Here is a 23,219-nt window from a genome sequence, read left to right on the forward strand (position 1 = left end):
GCTCTGCATCCTTGCTAATAACATCTGTTTGCTCTGTTTAATGTTTAATAGTGCGCACACAGCTTAATAATGCTAAGGCAATATAAAGAACAGGGAAGGCACAGTGCAGATTCTATACACTCACGCAAGATCCTTCTGATTCTACCGTAAGTACTCCAATATTTTTTCCAAAGAGGCTTTGAACTCATACTAGCTGCATGATATACAGTTTATTTTATGGGATTTCATTCAAGTGGGAGTGATTGTACTCGGTATACCTGTTATAATTTATCCTGTTAGTGGAGCCCTTCTTAAAATCCAAGAAGCCAACAGAAATTGGAGCACCATTGGAAAGGTTCTGTGAATGAAGGCATTTTAAAAATTACTGGAAACCTTAGGACTTGGTTAATCTAGTACTTTAAAAGAGATCCATACGCAGCGGGGGCATGAAGGGTGTGAAAGCACCTCCCCTGATACTCCAAGTAAGCATGTTCTGGCCAGCCAGGGGAAGGCTGGGGCTGATTTCCCACTTACTTGGAGGGACCACCGGGGATGTATTCACATCCTTGCAGTCCACATTTAGAAAAAAAAAGCGCACAAACCCAGAAATCTTTATGTGCAGGCCTGTTAAAATATGGCTGGACTACACCAAAAATGTATGGGATTTTCAAGAATATGTTAGCTGAGGTTAGAGCTATGGAAACTGGGACATTCCATTCTGCACAAAATTCTGACATCCAAACAAATCATTCTGAATCAGAACAAAAAGACAAAAGTTTGAATTGTCCCATGGAACAAAGTTCTCCTCACCCCAGAAAAAAATCTTTTTCATCATCTGAAATGTTTACATTTAATTTTCTGGTATTAGTATGTTTTATATTGTTTTTATTTTACCTTCTATTATTTATAAAAGAAACAAAAACAATGCATAATCTAAAATAATTTTTAAACACTTTTAATTTATTTTCTAAATTAAACCTCATGAGAGTTGACATAACCCTTTGGTACATCCATTTTGACAAATCAGCATTTTCTAGTGGAAAAACATTTCATCTGAAAATTTTCAACCACCTCTAGGAAACTTGTGCTTACATTGTTTAAAACTCGGGTCTGAAGAAATCAAGTGGATCTTTAACAAGACTGTCCCAATGAATTGAAGCCTAACCAGAAATCTGATGCCTAGGTGGACAGATGAAGAAAAAAGGAGGAAGAGTATAAAAACAAAAAAGGACAAACTTAAAATGTTTTGACATGCAAAGAACTTTTAGAGCTGATTTATTCCTCTAAATATAACAAATGATCTGGTAGCACTTTATAGACTAACAAAACATAGAGATGGTATCATGAGCTTTCGTGGGCACAGCCCACTTCTTCAGATGACTGGAGTTATGACATTTGAAGAAGTGCCCACGAAAGCTCATGATACCATCTACATGTTTTGTTAGTCTATAAAGTGCTACCAAACCATTTGTTGTTTTTTTCTGTAACAGACTAACTCGGCTACCCTCGGAAGCTTTCCTCTAAATATGGTGCTCTGAAAAACACAACACCATTTGCTATCTGCTTTTAATAAAGCTCATCCAAATTATAGTACTGAAAGTCAGAGACCAGTGACTTAGTTTTGATGTTCTAGACAGAGCAATCCCTTATAATCTTTATTAAGCTTTAGATAGAGTGCCATATTGTCATTTGGATCCAGATTCTACTGCAACACAAGGAAATAGCATGAGTGCTGAAGTAGAGTGTGAGTATTAAGGAATCAGATGTGATTCCCTGACTGACATCAATCCACATCAGAAGTTACTACTACAAATATACAGCTCCAATTTATGCCACTGGCATAAGGTCCCTAATTTATCTCACAGCTACAGAGGAACAACATCATCCATTCTGCTAAATTCTCTCCCAGCCGACACTCACCTGATCCCCTTTCATAACTTCCCACCCCCAAAAAACACCCCTACTGTAGGGTCGGGGTGTCTGAGTGGCACAAACTGACAGGCCCTCTTAGAGAATGACAGAGGGCTGGGGTCACTTTGAGTTTAAAGGCTCCAGCCCAGCCTCAGTCCCAACCCCAGGGCCCAGCTGTATCTAACTTTTCATCCACATGGTTATATTAAAACCAAAAGAATATATGCAAATGAACACTTGAGACATTTATTTATTAACAATTAAGTGATTATACCAATAGAATGTATATTTAAAATGTAACATCAATGGTGAGTTTCTACTGAAAGCAAAACTGTTCATTTTTTAAATGCTTTTCTGGCTTTGTGGTGTACAAACTTATTTATAATTGAAGAAAAATCTAATTCATGTGCAACATCACTCTTAATGTTAAGCATTGCAAGCCCATTCAAATGCTTTTGTCCCATTGTAGAAAGATGATGGCTCTTTACTTGTTTTAACACATTAAATGTGCATTCACATCAAGCCACTGATGCAGGGAGACTGACAAAAACACATAATGCAATTGTGATATTAGGAAATACAGTTGACAGCCGAGATCAAATATTTCTTGAAGCAGTTCTTTTGGCTTACAGTTCAGTTTAAAGTTGGTGAAATGTATATGTTTCAGGAAGAAAATCTCATCATGGAGATCTCTTGAAATTTCATTTGTTGAAACTGTTCAGCCACTGACTATAGATTTTCATCACTTAGTTCTTTGAACTCTCAAAGGAAACCAAAAGAGTACAAATTTGTCACAGTGACTCAAATTGGCGTGTAAGAGCAGATTTGATGGAGTCAATAATAAAAAAAATGACTCAGTAAAGTCTTTCTGCATCAGATTGAGATGTTAGGCTGCAATTGGTGGAAAACTCAGATGAAATGTCAATACCCTGTGATGCTGATTTGGACTCAGAAAAGATTGTGTCCCATTGATCATGAATCTTTTGAGTATCTTTAAGAAGTTGTTCAATGTTATCCCTCTCAATATCTAATGTACCATTGCATGCTTCAATTACAAAATTAATTTTGTGGATCATTTTTAGCAGATTCATCCCCATGGACTACATTACATGCATTCAGATTTATTTGGATGTATACTCTCAGTGCAAGCCTATGCAGTGAAAGTAAGAGATTCAAGCTCACTTAAAGACTTTTTTACTGAGTCCAGACACTATGCAACTGGTTTAATGCCAACAGTTCATGCTGATCATCTTGCTGTGGACATACCATGAAGGGAAACAGGCAGATGGAGCTTCAGAATGTTCCTCTTTTGAGGACTGCTACTGAACAGGATGTACAATTGCTTGATTGTTCCAAAGTATGCGATAGCTTCCTTGCATGATTCAGCACAATCAATGCCGACAAGGTTTAGTGTGTGGTTGTCACAACTGGAGAAAATACAATTTAGATTTTGCTCAAGAAGGACTGCTTGTACTCCATTGTATTTCCCAGCCATATTGGATCCATACTGGCCAATGCAGATTTGAAAATTTAATTTGAAGCCTTCCTGAATTTCTAATTCACGAGCAGCAATTTCTTTTCCAGGTGTTTTTTGTGAAATTATCAAACAAAATGAATCCTTCAATTGAAACTTTTGAATTTCCTGCAAATTTTAACATATCGAACAACCAAGGTCATCTGTTCTTTATGGGACCAGTCTGGAGTTGCATCAATAATAATTGAAAAGTACTTCACATGTCATATCTCTTCAAGAATCATTTGTACAAATGTCCCACACAGCTCTATGAACTTGTTTTGTATTCTGATAGACAGATAATGGACTTGCATGCATCACTGTCAATATGGTCACCGTCTAATGGCTGAGGCATTATGTTATGTTATTGGCCTTAAACTCTTAACTGCTGCTTCACTCTGTTGCTTTTGCCATCTCTTACTTGCTCCACTTTCAAATCTTCGCTTCATTTTTATCATGGGGTTCTTTTAAAACACAGTAACACACAATAAATTAATTCACTAAAGGCTATTGGTTATACAAAATTGTAATTGTATATACTTTGCAGTGAATATTGTATAACAACAGTTTGGAGGTGTTATTTACTATGGCCTCATAGCCTTATTTCAAAGCATTGAAATTTTGTCTGCTAACATGTTCCTGTTGTGGTGTGTAATTAACTGGTTGATTGCCAGATTAGATATAAAATTTATTTAAAACTAGAATTAAAAAATTATTATTACAAAAAAAGCCTTTAAAGGCGAATCAGAAACTGGATGAAGAAGTAGCTTACAGCTGAGCCTGACATGGTTATTGTATACAAAGACACATAAGCAAAAACAGAAATACAAAAATCTCCTACACAGAGATAAATATCTAATTTAAAGGTAAACTCACCCTCAGACCAAGCAAAATCACTTTACAGTAACAGAATTAATTATGATTTTCAAAACTTCTAAACTATGCGAAGACTGCAAACAGTCTTTCATAACAGGGAATCACTAATGACAGAAACTACTCCAGTCTCCAATCACGCAGATGAAAACTTGGATGTGATTGAGAAATTGGTAAAGGCCTGAGGTCGCACAGGCTATGTCTACACAGCAGCATTATTAATAACATAGTGTGCATCTACACAGCAAGCCTGTAATTTCGAAATAAATTCAAAATAACAGGCTTTTTACTTTAACTTCTGTAAACCTCATTCCACAAGGAGTAAGGGAAGTGGGGGAAGAGTGCTCCTTTTCAAAATAACTGTTGTGTAGACAGCGCCAAAAGTCGAAATAAGCTATTTCATCTTAAGTTACGCAATTAGCATGGCTCAAGTTACATAGCTTATTTCAAGTTTAGCCCTGCTGTGTAGCTGTGCCCATAATAATTTAAATTAATTTTTGCAGGTATATATAGCTTCTCTGGTTGTCTCTGTTATAACTGTAAGGTGTATATTAAATAGAAATAAATTGGTAGAAAAATGTCAAAATTAGAGGCCCCTTTGTCTCCTGACACCCAGGCCAAATGGTCCTCTTTGCCGCCCCCTCCCCCCCCCCCCGATAAGGCCTGCAAACTGGTTGATGTTAACTGATGATTCCAGCACAATCTTCTTCTAATCCATATCTTTTCCTTTCTATGATTGCCAGCATGGCCGGGGCTCAGAAACACTGTGACTCCCTACCATCAGCCCCATTTCCCTTTTCACTCATAATCTCCCAAATAGCTAGGAGACAAAAAACACATGAATCACAAATAGCATGGGGAAGGTAGGGACACTTCTATGCCTAATGACTCTTCCATTCTTTTGTTTTTCAAAGGAATAGATGCAAAGCAAAATGAAATCCATCCTGTTTCTGTTTCTGTCACTTGCTGGCCTTCATACTGCGGTCCAGCCTCATCATGTACCTGACCACCACGATGACAAAGATAGTCAGAAAGTGCAGCTTTGCCCAGTTGGAGCCGATGTCAGAAGTGAAAACACCACCTTTCTCCGAGTAGCTCCTAGCAATGCAGACTTTGCATTTAGATTCTACAAGCAGATTAAATCAGAAGCAGGCAACAAGAACATTTTCTTCTCTCCTCTGAGCATCGCCACTGCCTTTGCAATGCTGACATTAAGTGCTAAATCATCCACTCTGAGTCAAATTCACACAGGCCTTTCCTTTAACCTCACAGAGATTGAAGAGAGGGAAATACATGAAGGTTTTCGTGATCTCATCCTCATATTAAACCGTCCTGACAGTGAGATCCAGCTGAACATGGGAAATGCCCTTTTTGTGGACAATCAACTAAAACTACTAGAGAAGTTTCTCAAAGATGTCAAAAGTCTATATGCATCTGAAGCTTTTCAAAGTAACTTCCAGAATTCTGCCGAGGCTGAGAAACAGATCAATGATTACATTGAGAAGAAAACCCATGGGAAAATTGCCAATTTGGTGAAGAACCTTGATCCACTAACTGTAATTGTTCTTGTCAACTACATTTTCTTTAAAGGTAAGACATGTTCTACATATGGGTATTTAGCATGCATACAAGTCATGGAATTCTGATTAGTGTCTAAGAAAAAGAAACTGTTTGGTTTTTTTTTTTTTTTTAATTAAGGGTAACTGTCAAAGTTGTTAGCTCTATGAGATCACCCAATTTGAGTCTGGACACTTGTACATTTTGTAAAGCATTTTCATGAAAGTAACAATCATCCAAATATGAAATTTTGATTAGAATTAAACATTCATATCAAGGGCACTGGAATCTTTGTAGAAGTTGGTAGGAGAGTAAGTCAAAGTATATTCCTGTTACTTTCTCCTAATACTTGAACTCCTCTTCTCCATCTCCTTCTCTCATAATCCTGCACTCCCTCATGATCCTACCCCTCTCCACCATCTCCCTGCAGAGCACTCCGAATACTGCCGGTATTTGATACAGCCAGCCTCCAACCTCGAGTGGCTGGAGCAAGTTGAGACTAGCAAAGTTGTGGGGGAAGTCGTAACAAAATTTTAAGCTTTAATTAATTGCAGTCAGTTATTTATAAAAACAGGTCTTTTCGTCATCTTGGAACACCCATGCTTTTCCATCTGTGCATTTGTTGCAGGTGAGCTTCATCACCTGTGCTGACTTTGAACAAAAAATAGGGAAGGAAAGGAAATTAAATAGAAACCAATTCTCAGTTGAGCTCCATTTGACAGGAGCATGTGTTGAGCCTTTGTTGTGATGAGTAGGTAGAAGAAATTCAGGTTGCATGAAAAAAGTTGAGTTTATTAATTAATTTGGCTCACTCATAGATTGAGGGGGCCTCAGTTTACAATACAGCACAAAAAGTTCTAATACTTGGTCACTATTTTTTTCTCAAAGCTGCAGATTTGATGAAAACCACAGAATTAGGTCATTTCACTTGTTTGGCTTTCATCAGGACCATTGCTAATCAATATAAAATCTCGATCCAACATAGATGCGGTATGCTATTGAAATTGTCTGTCAAGCCCACTGCAGAGCAAATGTCCCTCTAATCAAATGATCTTTCAATTAATGTAAACATCAACTTTAGACTTGTTACATTTGAATTAGTTGATTACAAGTTAGAAATTTCTCAGTATATTTAACTGCATTCGCTTTCCTTCTGTCATCAGCTCATTGGCAAAATCCTTTTAATAATTTGACCACAAAGGAAGATGACTTTTTTGTGGATGCAAAAACATCAGTGAAAGTTAAAATGATGAACAGGGAAGAGGAATATAAAACTTACCGGGATGAGATGCTCGCCTGCTGGGTGGTTGAAATCCCATACAAAGGAAATGCTGCTGCCTTATTTATTCTGCCTGATGAAGGGAAAATGGAGCAGGTGGAAGAGGCTCTGTTGAAAGAAACTGTGTCTAAATGGGCAAAATCACTTGAACAAAGGTAACCATTTTACTGCTACAATGCAAATGTATGCTTGCTGTAAATAGGCTAGAATTGGAAATGACAAAACATTACATTAGGGCTAAGCTGTTCCTGCATGTAAAGCCCTGCTTGCTGGGCAGCACATTACATACTGCCAAAAGGGGGAACACTGGAAGAATTAGTGCCTCAGATACACCTCTGTGTGGCACAGTGTTTCCCAGAATGCCTCTCTTGCTTCAGCTCATTTGACTAGCAAGTTGGCTGGAACAGAGAGATGCAGAGCCATTCCATTGCCTATTCAGCACCCTTCTGTAATGGAATGCAGCCTATCATCACACCCTACACACTACTGTGATAAACCTGGTGCTAAACATAGGTTGTGAAATATCATTTGCACTAATGACTTTCTGTCAGTAATGTCGCATCTGGGCAGCAACATTCTATGTAAGGTTATGAATGTTTAGTAGCAGACGTTCAAACCCACATAGTTCTGATTAGGTGGGAATGGTTATGCAGATCTATCTTAAATGAAGGAATGTGGATGTATCTCTATTTACATATAATTATTACATAAGGTCCCGGAGATGGCAAGAGGGAGACAAGGCAAACCTGCATTTTAGCCTACATTGGAAAGAAGAAAGAGGAATGAGGCCAACTTTACAACCCGGATTACTGTCATTTTCTTTAAATAAACATTGACGTTAGGGGTATTCCACAGAAGAATCCTCTTCAAAGGGAGATTAGACTGTACAACTGAGGAGCAAAATCCAAAGACTCTTTCTCTATAGTTTTCCTCGGTCATCTCTCCCTCTTTCACATAAAACAAGAGAAACTAGCTCTTTGGACTTCAGGGACATATCCTGACTTAAATATTTGGCCAAATACGTTGTGGCAAGGCCCTTTCCTTGAACCAAGTCCAGTTTGTTAAGTGGAGTAACTAGAAATATTTTTCCTGTAACTATTTTGAAATTCAATGCCTGATACTCCTATTCAAAATCTCTTTGTTGTTAAATAACAAGACTTAATGGGTGATACCAGTTCCAGTTAACTGGTAGGGGCCTGAGCAGCTCCCTGCCCATTGTGGGCAGGGCCTGCTCTGATTGCCTGGAGCAGCCTATCTGCGGTGCCCCGGGTGCATCACAAGTTGGGGCTGCTCTGTCCAGGCCAAAGCAGCCCCTGCCTTATGAGGGGGCTGCTCCAGCCTGGCCACAGCAGGGCCAGCCAGCCTCAGCCTCCGTGCGGGAACTGAGAGCCGGCAGAGCTAGACCCAGACCCAATGCAGAAGCTGGGATCCTGGAGCTGACAGAACCAGCCTCAGCCCCAGCACTGGGGCTGCGAGCCAGCAGCCAGCCCTGCGTGGGGCTGGGCTCAGGAGCTTTGTGGACTGGGAGCTGCTCCAGATGGGCTGGAGTGATCCCCCATCTAGGATTCCAGTTAATCGGTTAACCTGTTAAATCAGATAACCTGTTAACCAGGGAATCAAAACCAATCCAGTGGTGCATTCCAGCTGAATTTCTTGGCAACTTCATTTAGAGTTGCAAACTCTTGGATATTGTTCCCTTACCCCAGCAATAGACCTCTAATATCTGAACTAACCAGGGGAGGTCTGGGCAGTGCAGAAAACATAGATTGGGTGGGAAATGGAGGAGGAAGAGTATATTGGCATCACCCTGCAATTAATATGCTAGAAGCCAACATGTGGCTGGTGTGCTGCTGACAGACTGCTGGAGTCAGAGTGGCTGGACCAGGGCTCTACGCAGACACTCAGGATGTGACCTGCATGCTTACAGGCTGACTGTGAAATACGCAAGTTGGAAACAACAGCAGCAGAGCATTGTGAGGTGCTCATGGTTTCAGGACAGATGGTAACAGAACCCCTCATTGGTCTGAACTGCACCCTGCCAGTCTAAAGGCTTCAGAAAGCAAAAGGAAGCATCATTAATGTAGCCCATTCAACACCCTGGGAACTCTAATGGGAATATATCTGCAATGCCATGCAAGATGGGAAAAAATACCTCTCTTACGTTCTCATTAGCAGCAGTGTTAGAAGTAGAGACAATCCAGCCCAAAACAAAATCATACACTTCACCAGTCTCTGTACCGGAACAAAGAATCCGAACAATAATTTTTTAAAACCAGCACAGAGGCTACATGTAGCTAAGCGAGAATAAAATGTTTAAGATTACATTTTTGCTGTGCATTTTATCCCCTATCTGTAAATGGGACAATTACATTTTTTTTGCCACAGTAGGGCTCTGTGAGGCAAAATTGCTGATAGCTGAAATCCTCAAGTGGTAAAGCTGCAAAATATTGTATCATAATTTTGTATTTCTTTTTGAAAGAGAAATCGACCTGTACATTCCAGTATTCTCTGTTTCTGGTACCTATGATGTGAAAGAGCTGTTTCAGAAGATGGGTGTGATCGATGTGTTCACTGACAAAGCTGATCTGTCTGGAATCACTGGGGAGCGTAATCTGAAGGTTTCAAAAGTAAGTTTGTAAAACAAGATGGTGCTAACTGGGTTTGTCTGTTATTATCTTTTCAAATGTCTCAGTCCAGCTTCCAGTTAGATCACCAGCAAGAGGTTCACTGCTGATGAAGAGAAGTGAGACTGGGCTGCAGCATAAGGAGAACAGGCCACAGATTAGCACTCAGTCTGTCCTAGTATTAGCCATTAATTTCCTTGTTATAGTTAACTTGGAGGCTTGGGGGTGCATCTACACAGCACCCTAAACTCAAAAGAAGATATGCAATTTGCACTATGCAAATTACGTATCTTATTTCAAAACTATTTTGAAATAGCTTATTTCGAAATTTGGGGCATCTACACAGCATCACATTTCAAAATAAGGCACTATTTCGAGCCATCCCTTAGCTCTCGTGCAACAAGGTTTACTGGGATGGCAAAATAGTGTGCCCATTATGTCGAAAAATATTTTGAAATAATGGGTGGCTTTTATAAATGCAGGGTAGGTATTTCAGGATACCACTGGTATCCCAAAATAGCTGTGCAGTGTAAATGTACCCTTTGTGAGCTCACTTGGCCTTCTGGAGAGTTCTGTGGAAGTCAGTACCATCAGGGAGGGAAAAGGACCGGGAAAATGCAATTTTAACCATTGCTATCATAAAATAATTAATATGTAAAATGGCATGATGAGAGTTTGCAAATATGGGGTCCTATGGTGTGTTTGCTATTTATATAAACTCTCTTACCAGAGTAGTTGAGTATCTTATCATCTTTAGTCTATTTATCCCCAACACCACTGTGAGGTTGGCATTTACACCCATTTTATAGATGGTAAATGAAGCACAGAGAAGCTTTGTAACAGAGAGGCTCCAGGGCACAAGGGAAATCTATGACACCATCTGTCTCAGTACGTTTACACTGATGTCTACATTGCAAGCTTATTTTGGAAAAAGCTATTCTAGAAGAAATAGAGCATCCGCACTACAGGGAATCCTCAAAATTAGTCTGAAGCAGACCCCCCTAGGCTATGTCTACACTGTAGCCTTTTTCTGCAAAAGCTTATGCAAATGAAGCACGAAGGGGAATGTCGCCATGCTTCATTTGCATAATTAAGTAGCAGCCGCTTTTGCGCAAGAGGCTTTTGCACAAAAAGGAGATGTGTAGGAGGCTCCTTTCTGTGCGAAAACCCCTTCTTGTGCAAGAGCCATTCTTCCTTATTTTTTCGACATAGCAGCAGTGGAGCATCCACACACACCCTCTTCCAAAATTGCTTTTTCAGAAGAGGCATTATTCTTCATGGAATGAGGTTTACCAACATCAGAAAAAGCCCTCCGTTATTTTGATTTTCTTTCAAAATAATGCACTTGCTGTGTGGTATTATTTTACTGTGTAGTATTATCTTTCCGAAATAATGGTGCAGTGTAGACGCACCCTTACCGAGTAGTGCTTTATACTATGGGTGCAAATTGACAATGGACTATGAGGCTACAGAGTATCAGAATCTCACCATACAACAATAGAAGGAAATTAGAGAGACAAGGGTGGAGAGGTAATAACTTTTATTGAACCAACTTCTGCTGGTGGAGGGGGCAAGATTTCAAGATTCACACAGCTTTTCCTCAGGTCTGGAGAAGACAGCCAGAGTGTCACAGCTAAACACAGGGGCTGTGTCTACACTGCACCCCTTTTCCGGAAAAGGGATGCAGATTAGACACATCGGAATAGCAAAATCCGCGGGGGATTAAAATATCCCCCGCGGCATTTGCATTTACATGGCTGCCGCTTTTTTCTGGCTTGGAGATAAGCCGGAGAAAAGCGCCAGTCTAGACGTAATTCTCCGGAAAATAAGCCCTTTTCCGGAGGATCTCTTATTCCTACTTGAATGTTTGGTGGCACAGCACAGTAGTCTGGACGCTCCACGGTCGACATCAAAGGCACTTGTCGACTGCCCCGGTAAACCTCATCCCATGAGGTATAACGAGGTGGTCGACAAATGTCTTTGATGTCGACCACGGAGCATCCAGACTAGTGGGCAGAGCCGACAAATAGCTGAACAGCTCAGCGCGGCAGCCATTTTAATTTAAATGAAGCAGCGATTATTTAAATCGCCACTTCATTTGGGTATGTCTAGTAAACTTATCTACATGGCTCTGGTGACAGAGCTATGTAGTCTAGACATACCTAAAATGATGGTATAGCTCTCTCGCTGATTGAGAGTTAGCAAGCAGCGAGGTGTATTAGAATTTGTTAAAATGAGCCAGGTATGCAGCATGTTGTGATAGACATGTGTAGGACCCATGGCCTTGAAACGATAAAAGATAAAAGCAACTGTGAGTAAACATTTTTCACAAAGTGATCTCTCTATGTCCCAACTTGCCTTTAGCTATGACACTCTGGTGATATTCTCTGGACCTAACAATGAGCTTTGTGAAACTTGGAAGCTTTCCCCTTCCATGAATAGAACTATGTTCAATAACTACTATTACCTCACCTTCCTTGTATTTCCCATATCCTGGGACAAACACTCTTACAACAAAACTGTAATGCAAAGAAACAGTAATTTGAGGAACATTAAGTACAACGTGAGAATTAATTTTATGGGAAGCTCCAAAGAGTAAAATAGATCCACATTTGCACTATGAAATACCAAGTCACTGTAATCAAACCAGAAATATAAGGCACAGAACTGGGGGGTCAACTACCTATCTTCTTTCCCTCCTGTGTTGCTTATCACCATTCATCTTGAAAGGTCTTCTATTTTCTACAGCAAACTAACTCCCTGATGCACAAAGATAGTAGAGATTGTTTATTTGTAATGACAAGACATTCCTTCTGTATTGTTAATTAATAATTAAGAGAGGCCCCCTCTTTGTATGATGAGGAAACGGGATTTGATACAATCAATTTAATCTGTTAATATAGTTGTGCCTGACATTTTCAGATATTCATGGGCAAAACTCCAATTGAAAATGGAGGGAGTTTGAAATTTCTCTGGGTTGGGAATGCAAGGATGGGGTATATGTTGTATTGTCAGTCTTGTACTCATTCCATTCTTCTTTCTTTAGACCTTGTCTATACTGGCATGTTTTGTTGCCAAAAACTGGTTTACACTGCAATACGACTTTTGTCAGTAAAAACATTCAATTTGGGTAACAAAAAATTTCCAACCCTGCAAGATGTTTTTATCTTTTCCCCTCCCTTTCATGTCAACAAAAACTCAGTGAGGGCTCTGCTGTTTTGCCCAGAGAACTAGCTTTTGCCAGTATCCCACAGTGCCTGCTCTGAGATCCGTTATCTCTGCTGCCCTGCATGCATGCACCCCTCCCCATTCAAAGTTCTCACAGCTAAGTGAGCTTTTCCTTTTGGGGAACAAAAAAGAGACAATCAACGGAATGCTTCTGCTCTGTCCTGTACTAGGAACACAACCTTCCCAGTGTATACATAGTCTTACTTTATTAACATCTGTGTTTTAAATATGAGCAAGTTTGTCTCCAACTATTGCTACCTATTTTATGCTCACTCACACTGTGATCTTTGTTTCATTTCCTTGTAGGCTGTTCACAAGGCCCTGGTGGATGTTCATGAGAATGGCACTGAGGCTGCAGCAGTTACTGTTGTGGAAATTATGTTTATGTCTGCTCCCATTGATGATCCTCCTACCATTAAGTTCAACCGTCCTTTCATAATCATTATTATTGATAAAACCACCTGCAGCATGCTCTTCCTGGGGAAAATAGTAAATCCTACTGAAAAATAATTGTTTTGCCATTGTATATGTTCCAGTGCTTCAAAGGAGCTGGATTTAAATCTCCTGGAGCATGTCCATGTAGTACAGACCTGTTGGTAGTAGTGACTGAAACTAACCTGCAATTGACATGAATTCTAAACAAATAAAACATGAGTGTGGTAACTCCTTGCATACAAACAAACATCCTAATATATCTGTGCATTGGGCAAGTGTTAGTAAATGCTCAGATAAATGTGCAAGCCCTTGCAACTGATGCTAATAATAATTGGATGGGGGCAGCTTCTGAGTAGAGGATAATCTCCCCCAGCCTCCTATAGTCCAGCCCCTTGTGTTTCAAATTCACTAAAAGGACACTGAGGCAGCGATGCAAGGAGATCACAGGAAACTGGTTTGTCAGGGTAAGGGAGGTTGGTGGAGATGTCAGAAAATAAAATCCTGCTTGATTCCCCTCTGCTGTCCTTCTCCCCTTTTCAGAATTTCACACTTAAAGGGTAAGTTGGACGCGTGCGCAGTTTCTCTCTCTGTGACCGTTTCATGGTTCTCTCCTAGTCCCAAACTCTCTATCAGAAGTCTAGCTTTCCCCACATCACCTCCCACTACATTGTGCCAACTCCCCCCCCCCCCCAACCTCTCTTACTGATTCCACTCGGGTTCCTTACACTCAACCTTGCCAGCCTAGGTCCTCCTACTCCTGGGACCCTCTCTGGTCCCTCTAGTCCAGCCCCCAGCTCAGAAATCCCATCCCCACCATATATATCTGTCTCTTTCAGGCTGAGAACACCTCTTCTTCTTATCACATCTCTCTTAAACCCACAGCAACCCCTTTTCACCCTGAAACCCTCTCCTAAATGAAACTCTATGGATCAGAACACAAAAGTATGCAAAACTCTTAGAAACCTTTCTCAGGGTCATAGTCCTTCCCAGTCCACACTGACAGCACCATTGAGTTCAGAATCCCTTTTCTCTACAGGTATGTCTACACTCCAGAGCTTTGTCGGGAAAAAGACCATTTTTCTGACAAAACTTGAATTACATCCACACTGCAGTCGCATTATTTCAAAAGTAAATCGAAATAACAAAGGGTTTTTTCTGACAGCAATACACCTCTTTCTACGAGGAAGAATGCCTTTTCCGAAAGAGCTCTTTTGGAAAAAGGTGTGTGTGGATGGGAAGGAGGGTTTTCTTTCAGAAGAAGAGGCCTCCAGGAAATAGTACGGGTGCCCTGGTGGACACTCCATCCAAAGTAATCACAACTCTATAGTTCCTGTCTCCTGGAACCTCTTAAAGCTGCAGGCACCCTGGACAAGCCTTGTGGCAGGAAGCCGGCCTTAGAGCAGCACCCTGACCATGCGGCTCTCCCTGCCACAAGCCTGCTATCTGATGGCACAGCCACAAGCCCCCTGAGACCTCCTGGCCCTCACAGGGAGTAGCCCCAGGGGTCCCAGGAACCACCCAGGGGGACCAAGAGACAGGTACCCTTCTGGTTTGGAGTGGAGAGCCTGTTCCTCCTCAAGCTGTGGGGTGAGGAGAAGACGAGAACAGAAATTTCTAAATTAAACTTTATTGGACATAAAGTCCTTTGGAACATTTCTATTTTGATGTATCAGCATTTCCTAGTGGAAATACATTTCACTTGAAAATTTTCAACCAGCTCTAGCAAACACATTCTAGCACGGTTTAAAACTCTAGTATAAGAAACCAAGTGGTTCTTTAGCACATACTAGCCAAGTTGAAATCTAACTGGAAATCTGTTACCTACTTGGACAGATAAAGATAGGAAAAAAGCAAAATCATAAGTTTTTGATATGTGAAAACCCTTTAGAGTTGAGTTATTCCTCTATTTATGATGCTATAGAAATCTCATCACCATTTCTTAAAGCTCACTACATTATAGTACTGAAAGTTAAGATGGGTGACTTAGTTTTGATGTTCCAGATATGGCCCTTCCCTACAATCTTCACTTAGCTTAGTGTCCCATAATGTAATTTCGATCAAGATTCTACTGCTAAATTCTCTCCCAGCCTACCTTCACCCAATTCCCTTTCACAACCTCCCCCTCCACAAGACACCCTATTCTAGGGTGGAGAGTGCCAGAATGGCACAACTAAGATGGTGCTAATTGAGGAATCCAGCACCAAGTCTGTTCCTACTTCACACTTTTTCCTATCTCTGATTCCCAACATGCTTTGGGTTCCCAACTCCTGTGATTCTATCATCAGCTCCACTCCATTCCCCCCACCCCCATCACATACAATCTCCCAACTGGCTGGAGAGAGGTGAATTTGCCACGAGGGTAGAGAGAAAATAACCATTTAATCACAAATAGCATAGGGAAGGAGGGAACATTTCCATGAGTAAGGACTATTGCATTCTTTTGTTTTTCAAGAATATAGCTGTAAAGGAAAATGAAATTCATCCTCTGACTGTGTCTGTTACTTGCTGGGCTTCTTGTGGTTGTCCAGCCTCATCATGTATCTGACCACCATGATGACAAGCATAGTCAGACAGTTATTAATCCCCCAGAACAGCTTTTCCCAGTCAGAGGCAATGTCAGAAGTGAAAACACCACCTTTATGCAAGTAGTTGCTAGCAATGCGGACTTTGCATTTAAATCTCAAGAACATTTTCTTCTCTCCTCTGAGCTTTTCTACTGCCATTACTGGGCTGGGAAGGAAGCCACGGCCATTCCGCTTTTGAAAGGGGGAGAACTAGGCCGTCTGCTTTTTAATATGTACATAGTTTGGAGGGAAGCAGCACCAGTAGGGGGCTGCATTTCGCAGTGAGAGGAGCTGATCGTGCACTGTAGGGGTGGGATGGCAGTTGGTGGGAAGGGCAGAAGGAGGATGGGCTGCATGACTAGTACTTGTTAACCTACCGGCAAGTGCATGAGGCTCAGGGGATACCATGTGGGGAGTGGTTAAAGAGCACGGGGGAGAAAGGGTTGCAGGACAGGACTGCAGTTGGAGGAGGCTTTACTGTTAGAAAATATGGGTAAATGGGCAAACTTACTTAAACAAAGGTAACCATGTCACTGCTAAAATGCTGATGCATGTTTGTTGCAAAATAGGTTAAAACTGGAAATGACAAAACAAGAAAGAAAGAAAGAAAGAAAGAAAGAAAGAAAGAAAGAAAGAAAGAAAGAAAGAAAGAAAGAAAGAAAGAAAGAAAGAAAGAAAGAAAGAAAGAAAGAAAGAAAGAAAGAAAGAAAGAAAGAAATTACATTACATACACCAATCACAAAGTTCCTGGTGTAGTCTCTTAGCAGAGAGGGTATGCCTACACTACCACCCTAGTTCGAACTAGGGTGGTAGTGTAGGCATACCCAGATGGAATAAACTGCTATCTTAAAAGTGTCTGGAATACATCCTGCATTAGTATGGGTCATCAATCCTTTATGGGCCCTTTGATCATAGAAAAAGATGTTTCTGAAGTGAAGAGCTGGAGTGAAGACAAAGATGGAGCAATCCCTAGGGCCATTTTTATAATCTTGCCCATGTGGAGGGAAATCCCTTGTTCTCATTGTGTGGAAGTACTTCTCAAAAAGGAGTTTGTCATACAAGCAAGTCACCTGTCTATGTCCTTTTTAGGCAAGTGGCCTCAGAGTTGAATTGGCATCACTTATGGGCCATTGTCCACGAAGCACGCTATTCACTTGAGTAGACACTCTTCACAATAGGTGAGCTATGCCTGTTTGCTCTCTCTCCGAAGCAAAAACCTGAAATACCCGTACATAGCCAATATTTACAATTTTAAATATAAAAATCATACATGCACGTGGATAGTATAAACATACTCAGCAAAGCATAAGATTTCAATAAACAAATCACTTTGCCCAAACTGTGAACCATGGCCCAAAGGTGGGTTGCAACACAGTCCCAGGTGGTTTGCCAGCAGAGGCAGAAACTGAGGAGCACATGTAGGAGTGTAATCCACCCCACCCCTACCCCTCACTGCATCTTTCCTCTCCCCTTCTGATCCTGCTCATCAGCACAGCTCTAGGATACATAGCCCTGTGCACTTGTCCTGTTTTACAGAGCATGTGTAGGGGGTAGTTTAAGGAGTCTGGGAAAAGAGGGATTTTTCACGGTGGGAGGGAAGTTGGTGAAGGGGTGTAAAAATGATATTTTGCAGTGGGAAGTTAGGGACCTCCCTCCCCAAAGCACTGCCCTGTTCCCCCATCACTGTTCTCCATGCTGGAAGCTATATATATATATATATATATATATATATACACGTCCACTGCAGACTGTGCAGTGCCCTCCCCAGCCAGCCATACCTCGCTAGGGTGGAGCATGAAGCTGCCAGCAAGAGCATCCTCAGCCTATCCCCAGCAGCAGGACTTGCTCAGCTCTTTTACTGACTGGGGGTTTCCATACAAAGCCAGGGTTCCCCTGCCCCATTTTCCCCAGGTTTGGGGGTCCTCCAGATCCCTCCACCCAACCACATACCTGCCCCTCACCCTTAACTCTTCATACACCATAGTGCACCCCGCCCCTTCCACGTCTCCATGAGCCATCTGTCAGTGTCCTCCATCTTGGACCAAACTGGTCTTAGTGTCACCCCTCTTTATCCAGCTTCTCCAGGGCTAGGCCTTTGTTGCCTGGGACTGAATCCCTACTCCGAGTGGGGTAACAGGTTCTGTCTCCTTTCTCTGCCCCCTCCGCTGGCTCTCCTGAGCTGGAGTGGACTTGCTGGAGAGCTGAGCCCTGAGGGCTGAGCTGACGCTGTGGCAGTCCCAGGGCTGAGCAGACTGTGCCATGCCTGCCATCAGAAAAGAGCAATGTCCAGGAACCACAGCTGCTCTCCTACCAACACTCCTGCGGGGGAGAAGCCAGGGAACCTTGCTTATGGTAAGGGGACAATATGGAACGTTTGCTTGATTTGTGGGGTGAGATCAGGATTTGTGCCCCTGGTTCTGCAAGGGAAGAGGTGCTGGGCATCAGGGAGATACACTGTCTTTGGGGAGGAGGGACATTGAAGAGTCAGAGGCGGGAGAATGGAGAAATGTTCCCCCTTATGGGCAGTGACACCCGCTGGCACATATCATTGATATGTGCATAATAATTACAATAAATAATTTTCCTCAAGAAGTGTCAATAAGTTAACTGCAGCTGCAGAGTTGAGCTTCACAGAAACAAGTTTAGGTATCCCAGTCAGTATCTATGATAGACCGTGTACAGTAATAAAGGACACAGTAGATATCTGTGATAAGCACTGTTTAAATAATAAAAGGACACAGTAGATATCTGTGCACTATATTATGTAATAGAAGACATAGTCAATAACTGTGACAGACACTATATCAAACAACACAGAACTCTGTATTTGTTACGTAACAGAGGACTCAAGTGATAACTGTAATTTGAACTTTGTCATTATAAAAAGACCATCTTTATATAACCAGGACATAAGGAAAGTCTTGCATTCACCTTGAATACTGTATCCTGGATCTCTGTTTCTCCACATGGTATCAGAAACAAGACCAAATAAATACTCAACGGGTCACAAAACTCCCCTTCAAAAAGTCAAGAAAGGAAAACAGACAAACAAGCCCTTTTGCCCAGCCAAAGCAGCACAAAGGCTGCTGCACAGAGCTAGCAGCAAACAGGCAGAGAAGAGGCCTAAAGACTCAGAAGGGCCACAGAGACACAGAAGGGCCACTACTACGATGAGTCCAGGCTGCAACAAGGAGTGAGGACAGGAAAGCAAGCGACATTGAAGCTAAGGAAAGGCCCCTAAAATGCCAGTTTGCTTCCTTAAAAGACCACAGCTCCTTATTCCAAAAATAGGTTGCAAAGAAATTAAACAGCCATTGGCACAGGGGCTGGTAGCTGGATGTTCCTCTTCCCAAGAGAGTACCCTCCTCACTGACGTGCAGGATTCTTCTCTCATCCCCGGTCTTTCAGCTTTCATTATTATTTATTGATACACAGTGGCACAGCTTTAGCAAGAGCCACCAAGAAAGCTCCATACCTATCACTTACCTAGGAAATAGAAACCCAACTTTAAATTCTATAGCCCCATCAGACAGCAAGGGGCCTGAACCCCAGTCTCCCCATTCATGGGTGACTGCCTTAACCCCTGGAATAAAGGCTACAAGGGAGGAAACAGCCCCTTTTCCTCTGGCACTTTTTGGGTACTCCACTACGGGAGAAATTCACAGCTAAGAATCCCAAATGGAGACAAGTGTGCCTCTTCCTCCAGCTTGGATTTAGGCTCCTAACTCCCCTTGATGGGGGGTCTTAGACCTCACGCTCTTCAGCCTTTCTTACTGGTTTGTTTAGGCAGCTCCCTGCTCAGCATGCTGACTTTTGCAAATCCTTTTTTGAGGTACCTACCTTTCCTCAGGTATTGCATAAGGTGCCTGGGCATGTAATTCAGAGTTGTGAATTCCACTAGGTCAGTGGCTCCCAACCTTTTCAAGCAGATGGATCCCTTTTCAATCTATTAAAATTGTACAGACCCTCCCCGCAAAACAATATAGCTGTGCCTGCAGCCTGCATGTCCCTCAGCCCTTGCTGCTTCCTAAGACACCTCCCTCAGCCTGCTCGGGAAGCAATGCAGGCTGAGGGACTTGCAGGCTGCTGGCAAGGAGCCTCTCAGCTCTGTGCAGGCAACCAGCATGTCCTTCAACCCACGTTGCTTCCCGCGGCTCGGGAAGCAATGTGGGCTGAAGGATGTGCTGGCTATGAAATGCTGTGTACATTTATTTTAATTTATATTTTAAACTTTCTGCGGACCCCCTACAGTACCATCATGGACCACCAGGGGTCCATAGACCAAGATTGGGAACCTCTCAGGGACGGCCCGTGAGCATAGGCAGACTCGGGAGTCGCCTAGGGCGCCGCCAGCCTGGGGAGCCCGATGATGACATCACGGGGCGCCCGGGCACTCAATGATTACATCATGGCCACTGACGGCCATGCAGGTGGGGCCACGGATTGTGCCTTCCACCTGGGGCGCCAGCTGCTGCAGTCGGCCTCGGGCCGCTCCTGGAACCACTGCACTAAGTGAAAGGGCACCAGCACCAGCTGCCACGCTGGGTAATTTCCAAACCACTTATGAAGCCACGAATACATTTTTCCTTGTGATACAGGGATAGACAGGTCAGATTTAACAAAGTCCCATCAGAAAGAACAACAAAGCCCTCCCTAACACTCATTTGACATTTCATTTCAGAGATACTGTAGGAGGTGCTCCTTGCCCACCATAGGACATTGGTAGAAGAGTAACATCCTAGACTGTTGCTAAATTGCCTTAGGGGTAATTAAATGTTGAAACAGAGAAGTGGCACAGATTCAAGAGATAGGGAAGCAGCTCAGAGAAAGTCAACAAGGGGCAGTGAATGAACCAGGACTGCTGTATAAAGGATCCTGGAGGCACAAACTGGAACAGAGGATGGGCCTGCTTTCCCCTGCCAGACACTGGCAGTGAAGCAGAAGGTGGCCTGAGACTGCAAGAAGGAAGAACACTGATACTCATCTCCCTCTCCCCTAGTAACCTGGCTGAGTTACAAAAAGGATGCTGTCGTCCCAGGAGCAAAGATGGGACTGCAGAGGAGAAACTGATGAGGTGTAGCCACTAGAAGAGATGTTGGCTTGACGAGGCTAATCCCCAGAACCACCTGCCATCCATCAGTGAGCAGAGCAACCCATCACACCACTCAAGAAAGAGATCTTAGCCTCATTGTGAATAGTTCTCCAAAAAATCTGTTCAGTGTGAAGTGGCTGTCAAAAAAGCTAAAGAAATTTAGGAACCATTAGGAAAGAGATGGATAATAGGACAGAATAATAACATTGCTCCATAAACACAAGGGCTACGTCTACACTGGCCCCTTTTTCGGAAGGGGCATGCTAATTTTGAAAGTGGGAATAGGGAAATCCGCGGGGGATTTAAATATCCCCCGCGGGATTTAAATAAAAATGTCTGCCGCTTTTTTTCCGGACATTTTTTTATTCCAAAGTAGGAATAAGAGATCCTCCGGAATAGGGCTTTATTCCGGAGGATCGGGCCAGTCTAGATGCTTTTTTCCGGCTTTTCCCAAAGCCGGAAAAAAAGCGGCGGACATTTTTATTTAAATCCCGCGGGGGATATTTAAATCCCCCGTGGATTTCCCTATTCCCACTTTCAAAATTAGCATGCCCCTTCCGAAAAAGGGGCCAGTGTAGACGTAGCCAAGGTATGCAAACACCTTCAATAGTGTGCACAGTTCTGGTAGCTTCTTCTAAAAAAAGACGTGGTAATAGGAGAAGGTACACAGAAGAGCAACATAAAAGATTAGGGGTATGGGATGGCTTTTATATATTAGGAGAGATGGGAAAAGATAGAGGCTGTGTCTACATTGGCAAGATTTAGCACAAAAGCGGCTGCTTTTGCACAAAATCTTGCCGCCTGTCTACACTGGCCGCAAGTATTTGCGCAAGAACACTGAAGTTCTACTGTATGAAATCAGTGCTTCTTGCGCAAATACACTTATGCTCCCGCTCAGGGATAAGTCCTCTTGTGCAAGTGTTCTTGCGCAAGAGGCCAGTGTAAACAGGTAACATCAATTTCTTGCGCAAGAAAGCCCGATGGCTAAAATGGTCATCGGAGCTTTCTTGCACAAGAGAGCATCTACAGTGGCATGGATGCTTTTGCGCAAAAGCAAATCTTTTGCGCAAAGGCACATGCCAGTATAGACGCTCTCTTACTCAAATACTCTAACGCAAAAACTCTTGCGTTTAGAGTATTTGCGTTAAATCTTGCCAGTCTATACATAGCCAGACTGTTCAGTTTGGAGAAGAAACAAGAGAAGATATGATAGAGGCCTATCAAATCATGAATGGTATAGAGAAAGTGAGTAGGGAACTGTTAATTAACCCTTCACATAGAACAATAACGGGGCTGATTAAATTAATAAGCATCAGTTTTAAAACAAACAAAAGGAAGTACTTCTTTAAACAATACAAGGTCAATCTGTAGAATTTGTTGCCAAGGGATGTTGTAATGGTCAAAAGTACATAACTAGGTTAAAAAAAGAATTAGATAAGTTCTTGGATGGTGGATGCATTAATAGCTGCTAGCCAATATGGCTAAGTCTCTGACTACGACATGCCAAGACTAGGCAACACAAGATGCACCACTTGATAATTACCTGTTCTGTTCATTCCCTGTAAATCATCTTGGATTGGTGTAGCCAGACAGACCAACCCCCCATATCATCCATCTTATTTGCCTCTCTAAAGCATACAGGGCAGAAAAGGAGCAGTAAAATCAGCATAGTCTATGCTGTCTCATCTGATCCTGAGAAGCTGAAAAAACAGATATGTGGAGAAAAAGCAATTAAGTCAATAAGGTGGCCTCGAGGCTGCGAAAACTGCCCCGGCTGGCACCCATGTTGATTCAAACACACACACAGTCCCTGGGAGAGGAATTTCCCACTAAGAAAATAATCCCCAGTAATTCCAATTTAGTTATCTCTCTTACAAGTGTAAATTAAGTTCACAACTCCCTTGTAAGAACTGGTCTCACAAAAGACAGACCAGCCCCATTTGGCATAACAAATAAGAAAGAGAAATACGTGACCCCATAAGTATAAAAGATGGGTCCAGCACACGCTCACTTTAAGTGTCATTCTACCCTCTACCTGCTGGTCGGGTTAGGTGTTTAACCTCCCGAGGTTCTATGGGAACGCCCACCTCGTATTTTCGTCTTTCCTAGGAATTGAGGGACCGGCCCTGGCCTAACACGCTAAAGTCAAAAGGCACAAAAGGGG

At 42.3% G+C, this 23,219-nt stretch overlaps 1 protein-coding gene across 4 annotated transcripts; it reads left to right on the forward strand.

Annotated features, from left to right (window-relative positions):
- Nucleotides 1-45: 45 nt before the first annotated feature.
- On the forward strand, nt 46-13,646 carry LOC102456319 (alpha-1-antitrypsin-like). 4 transcript variants are annotated; one of them, XM_089778366.1, is made up of 6 exons: nt 100-146; nt 2,976-3,053; nt 5,191-5,866; nt 6,997-7,267; nt 9,592-9,739; nt 13,271-13,646. In XM_089778366.1, the coding sequence occupies exons 3-6, from the start codon at nt 5,197-5,199 to the stop codon at nt 13,472-13,474; spliced, it is 1,293 nt and encodes a 430-aa protein (XP_089634492.1). In that variant the 5' UTR covers nt 100-146; nt 2,976-3,053; nt 5,191-5,196; the 3' UTR covers nt 13,475-13,646. The 4 variants fall into 4 exon arrangements, with proteins under 4 accessions (XP_006133746.3, XP_089634492.1, XP_089634494.1 ...); XM_006133684.5 differs by lacking the exon at nt 2,976-3,053 and having other exon boundaries at nt 46-146; XM_089778368.1 differs by lacking the exons at nt 100-146; nt 2,976-3,053 and adding an exon at nt 3,082-3,247.
- Nucleotides 13,647-23,219: the final 9,573 nt, after the last annotated feature.

Source organism: Pelodiscus sinensis, chromosome 5 (assembly GCF_052426305.1).
Source record: "Pelodiscus sinensis isolate ZL-2025 chromosome 5, ASM5242630v1, whole genome shotgun sequence".
NCBI classification, from domain to species: domain Eukaryota; kingdom Metazoa; phylum Chordata; order Testudines; family Trionychidae; genus Pelodiscus; species Pelodiscus sinensis.

Excerpts from the sequence above, each read along its gene's own strand:
- LOC102456319 (XM_006133684.5), top strand. The coding sequence starts at position 5,197 with ATGCAAAGCAAAATGAAATCCATCCTGTTTCTGTTTCTGTCACTTGCT. Across the intron at positions 5,867-6,996 it reads CAACTACATTTTCTTTAAAG|CTCATTGGCAAAATCCTTTT; the intron begins GTAAGACATGTT and ends TTCTGTCATCAG. Across the intron at positions 9,740-13,270 it reads GTAATCTGAAGGTTTCAAAA|GCTGTTCACAAGGCCCTGGT; the intron begins GTAAGTTTGTAA and ends ATTTCCTTGTAG.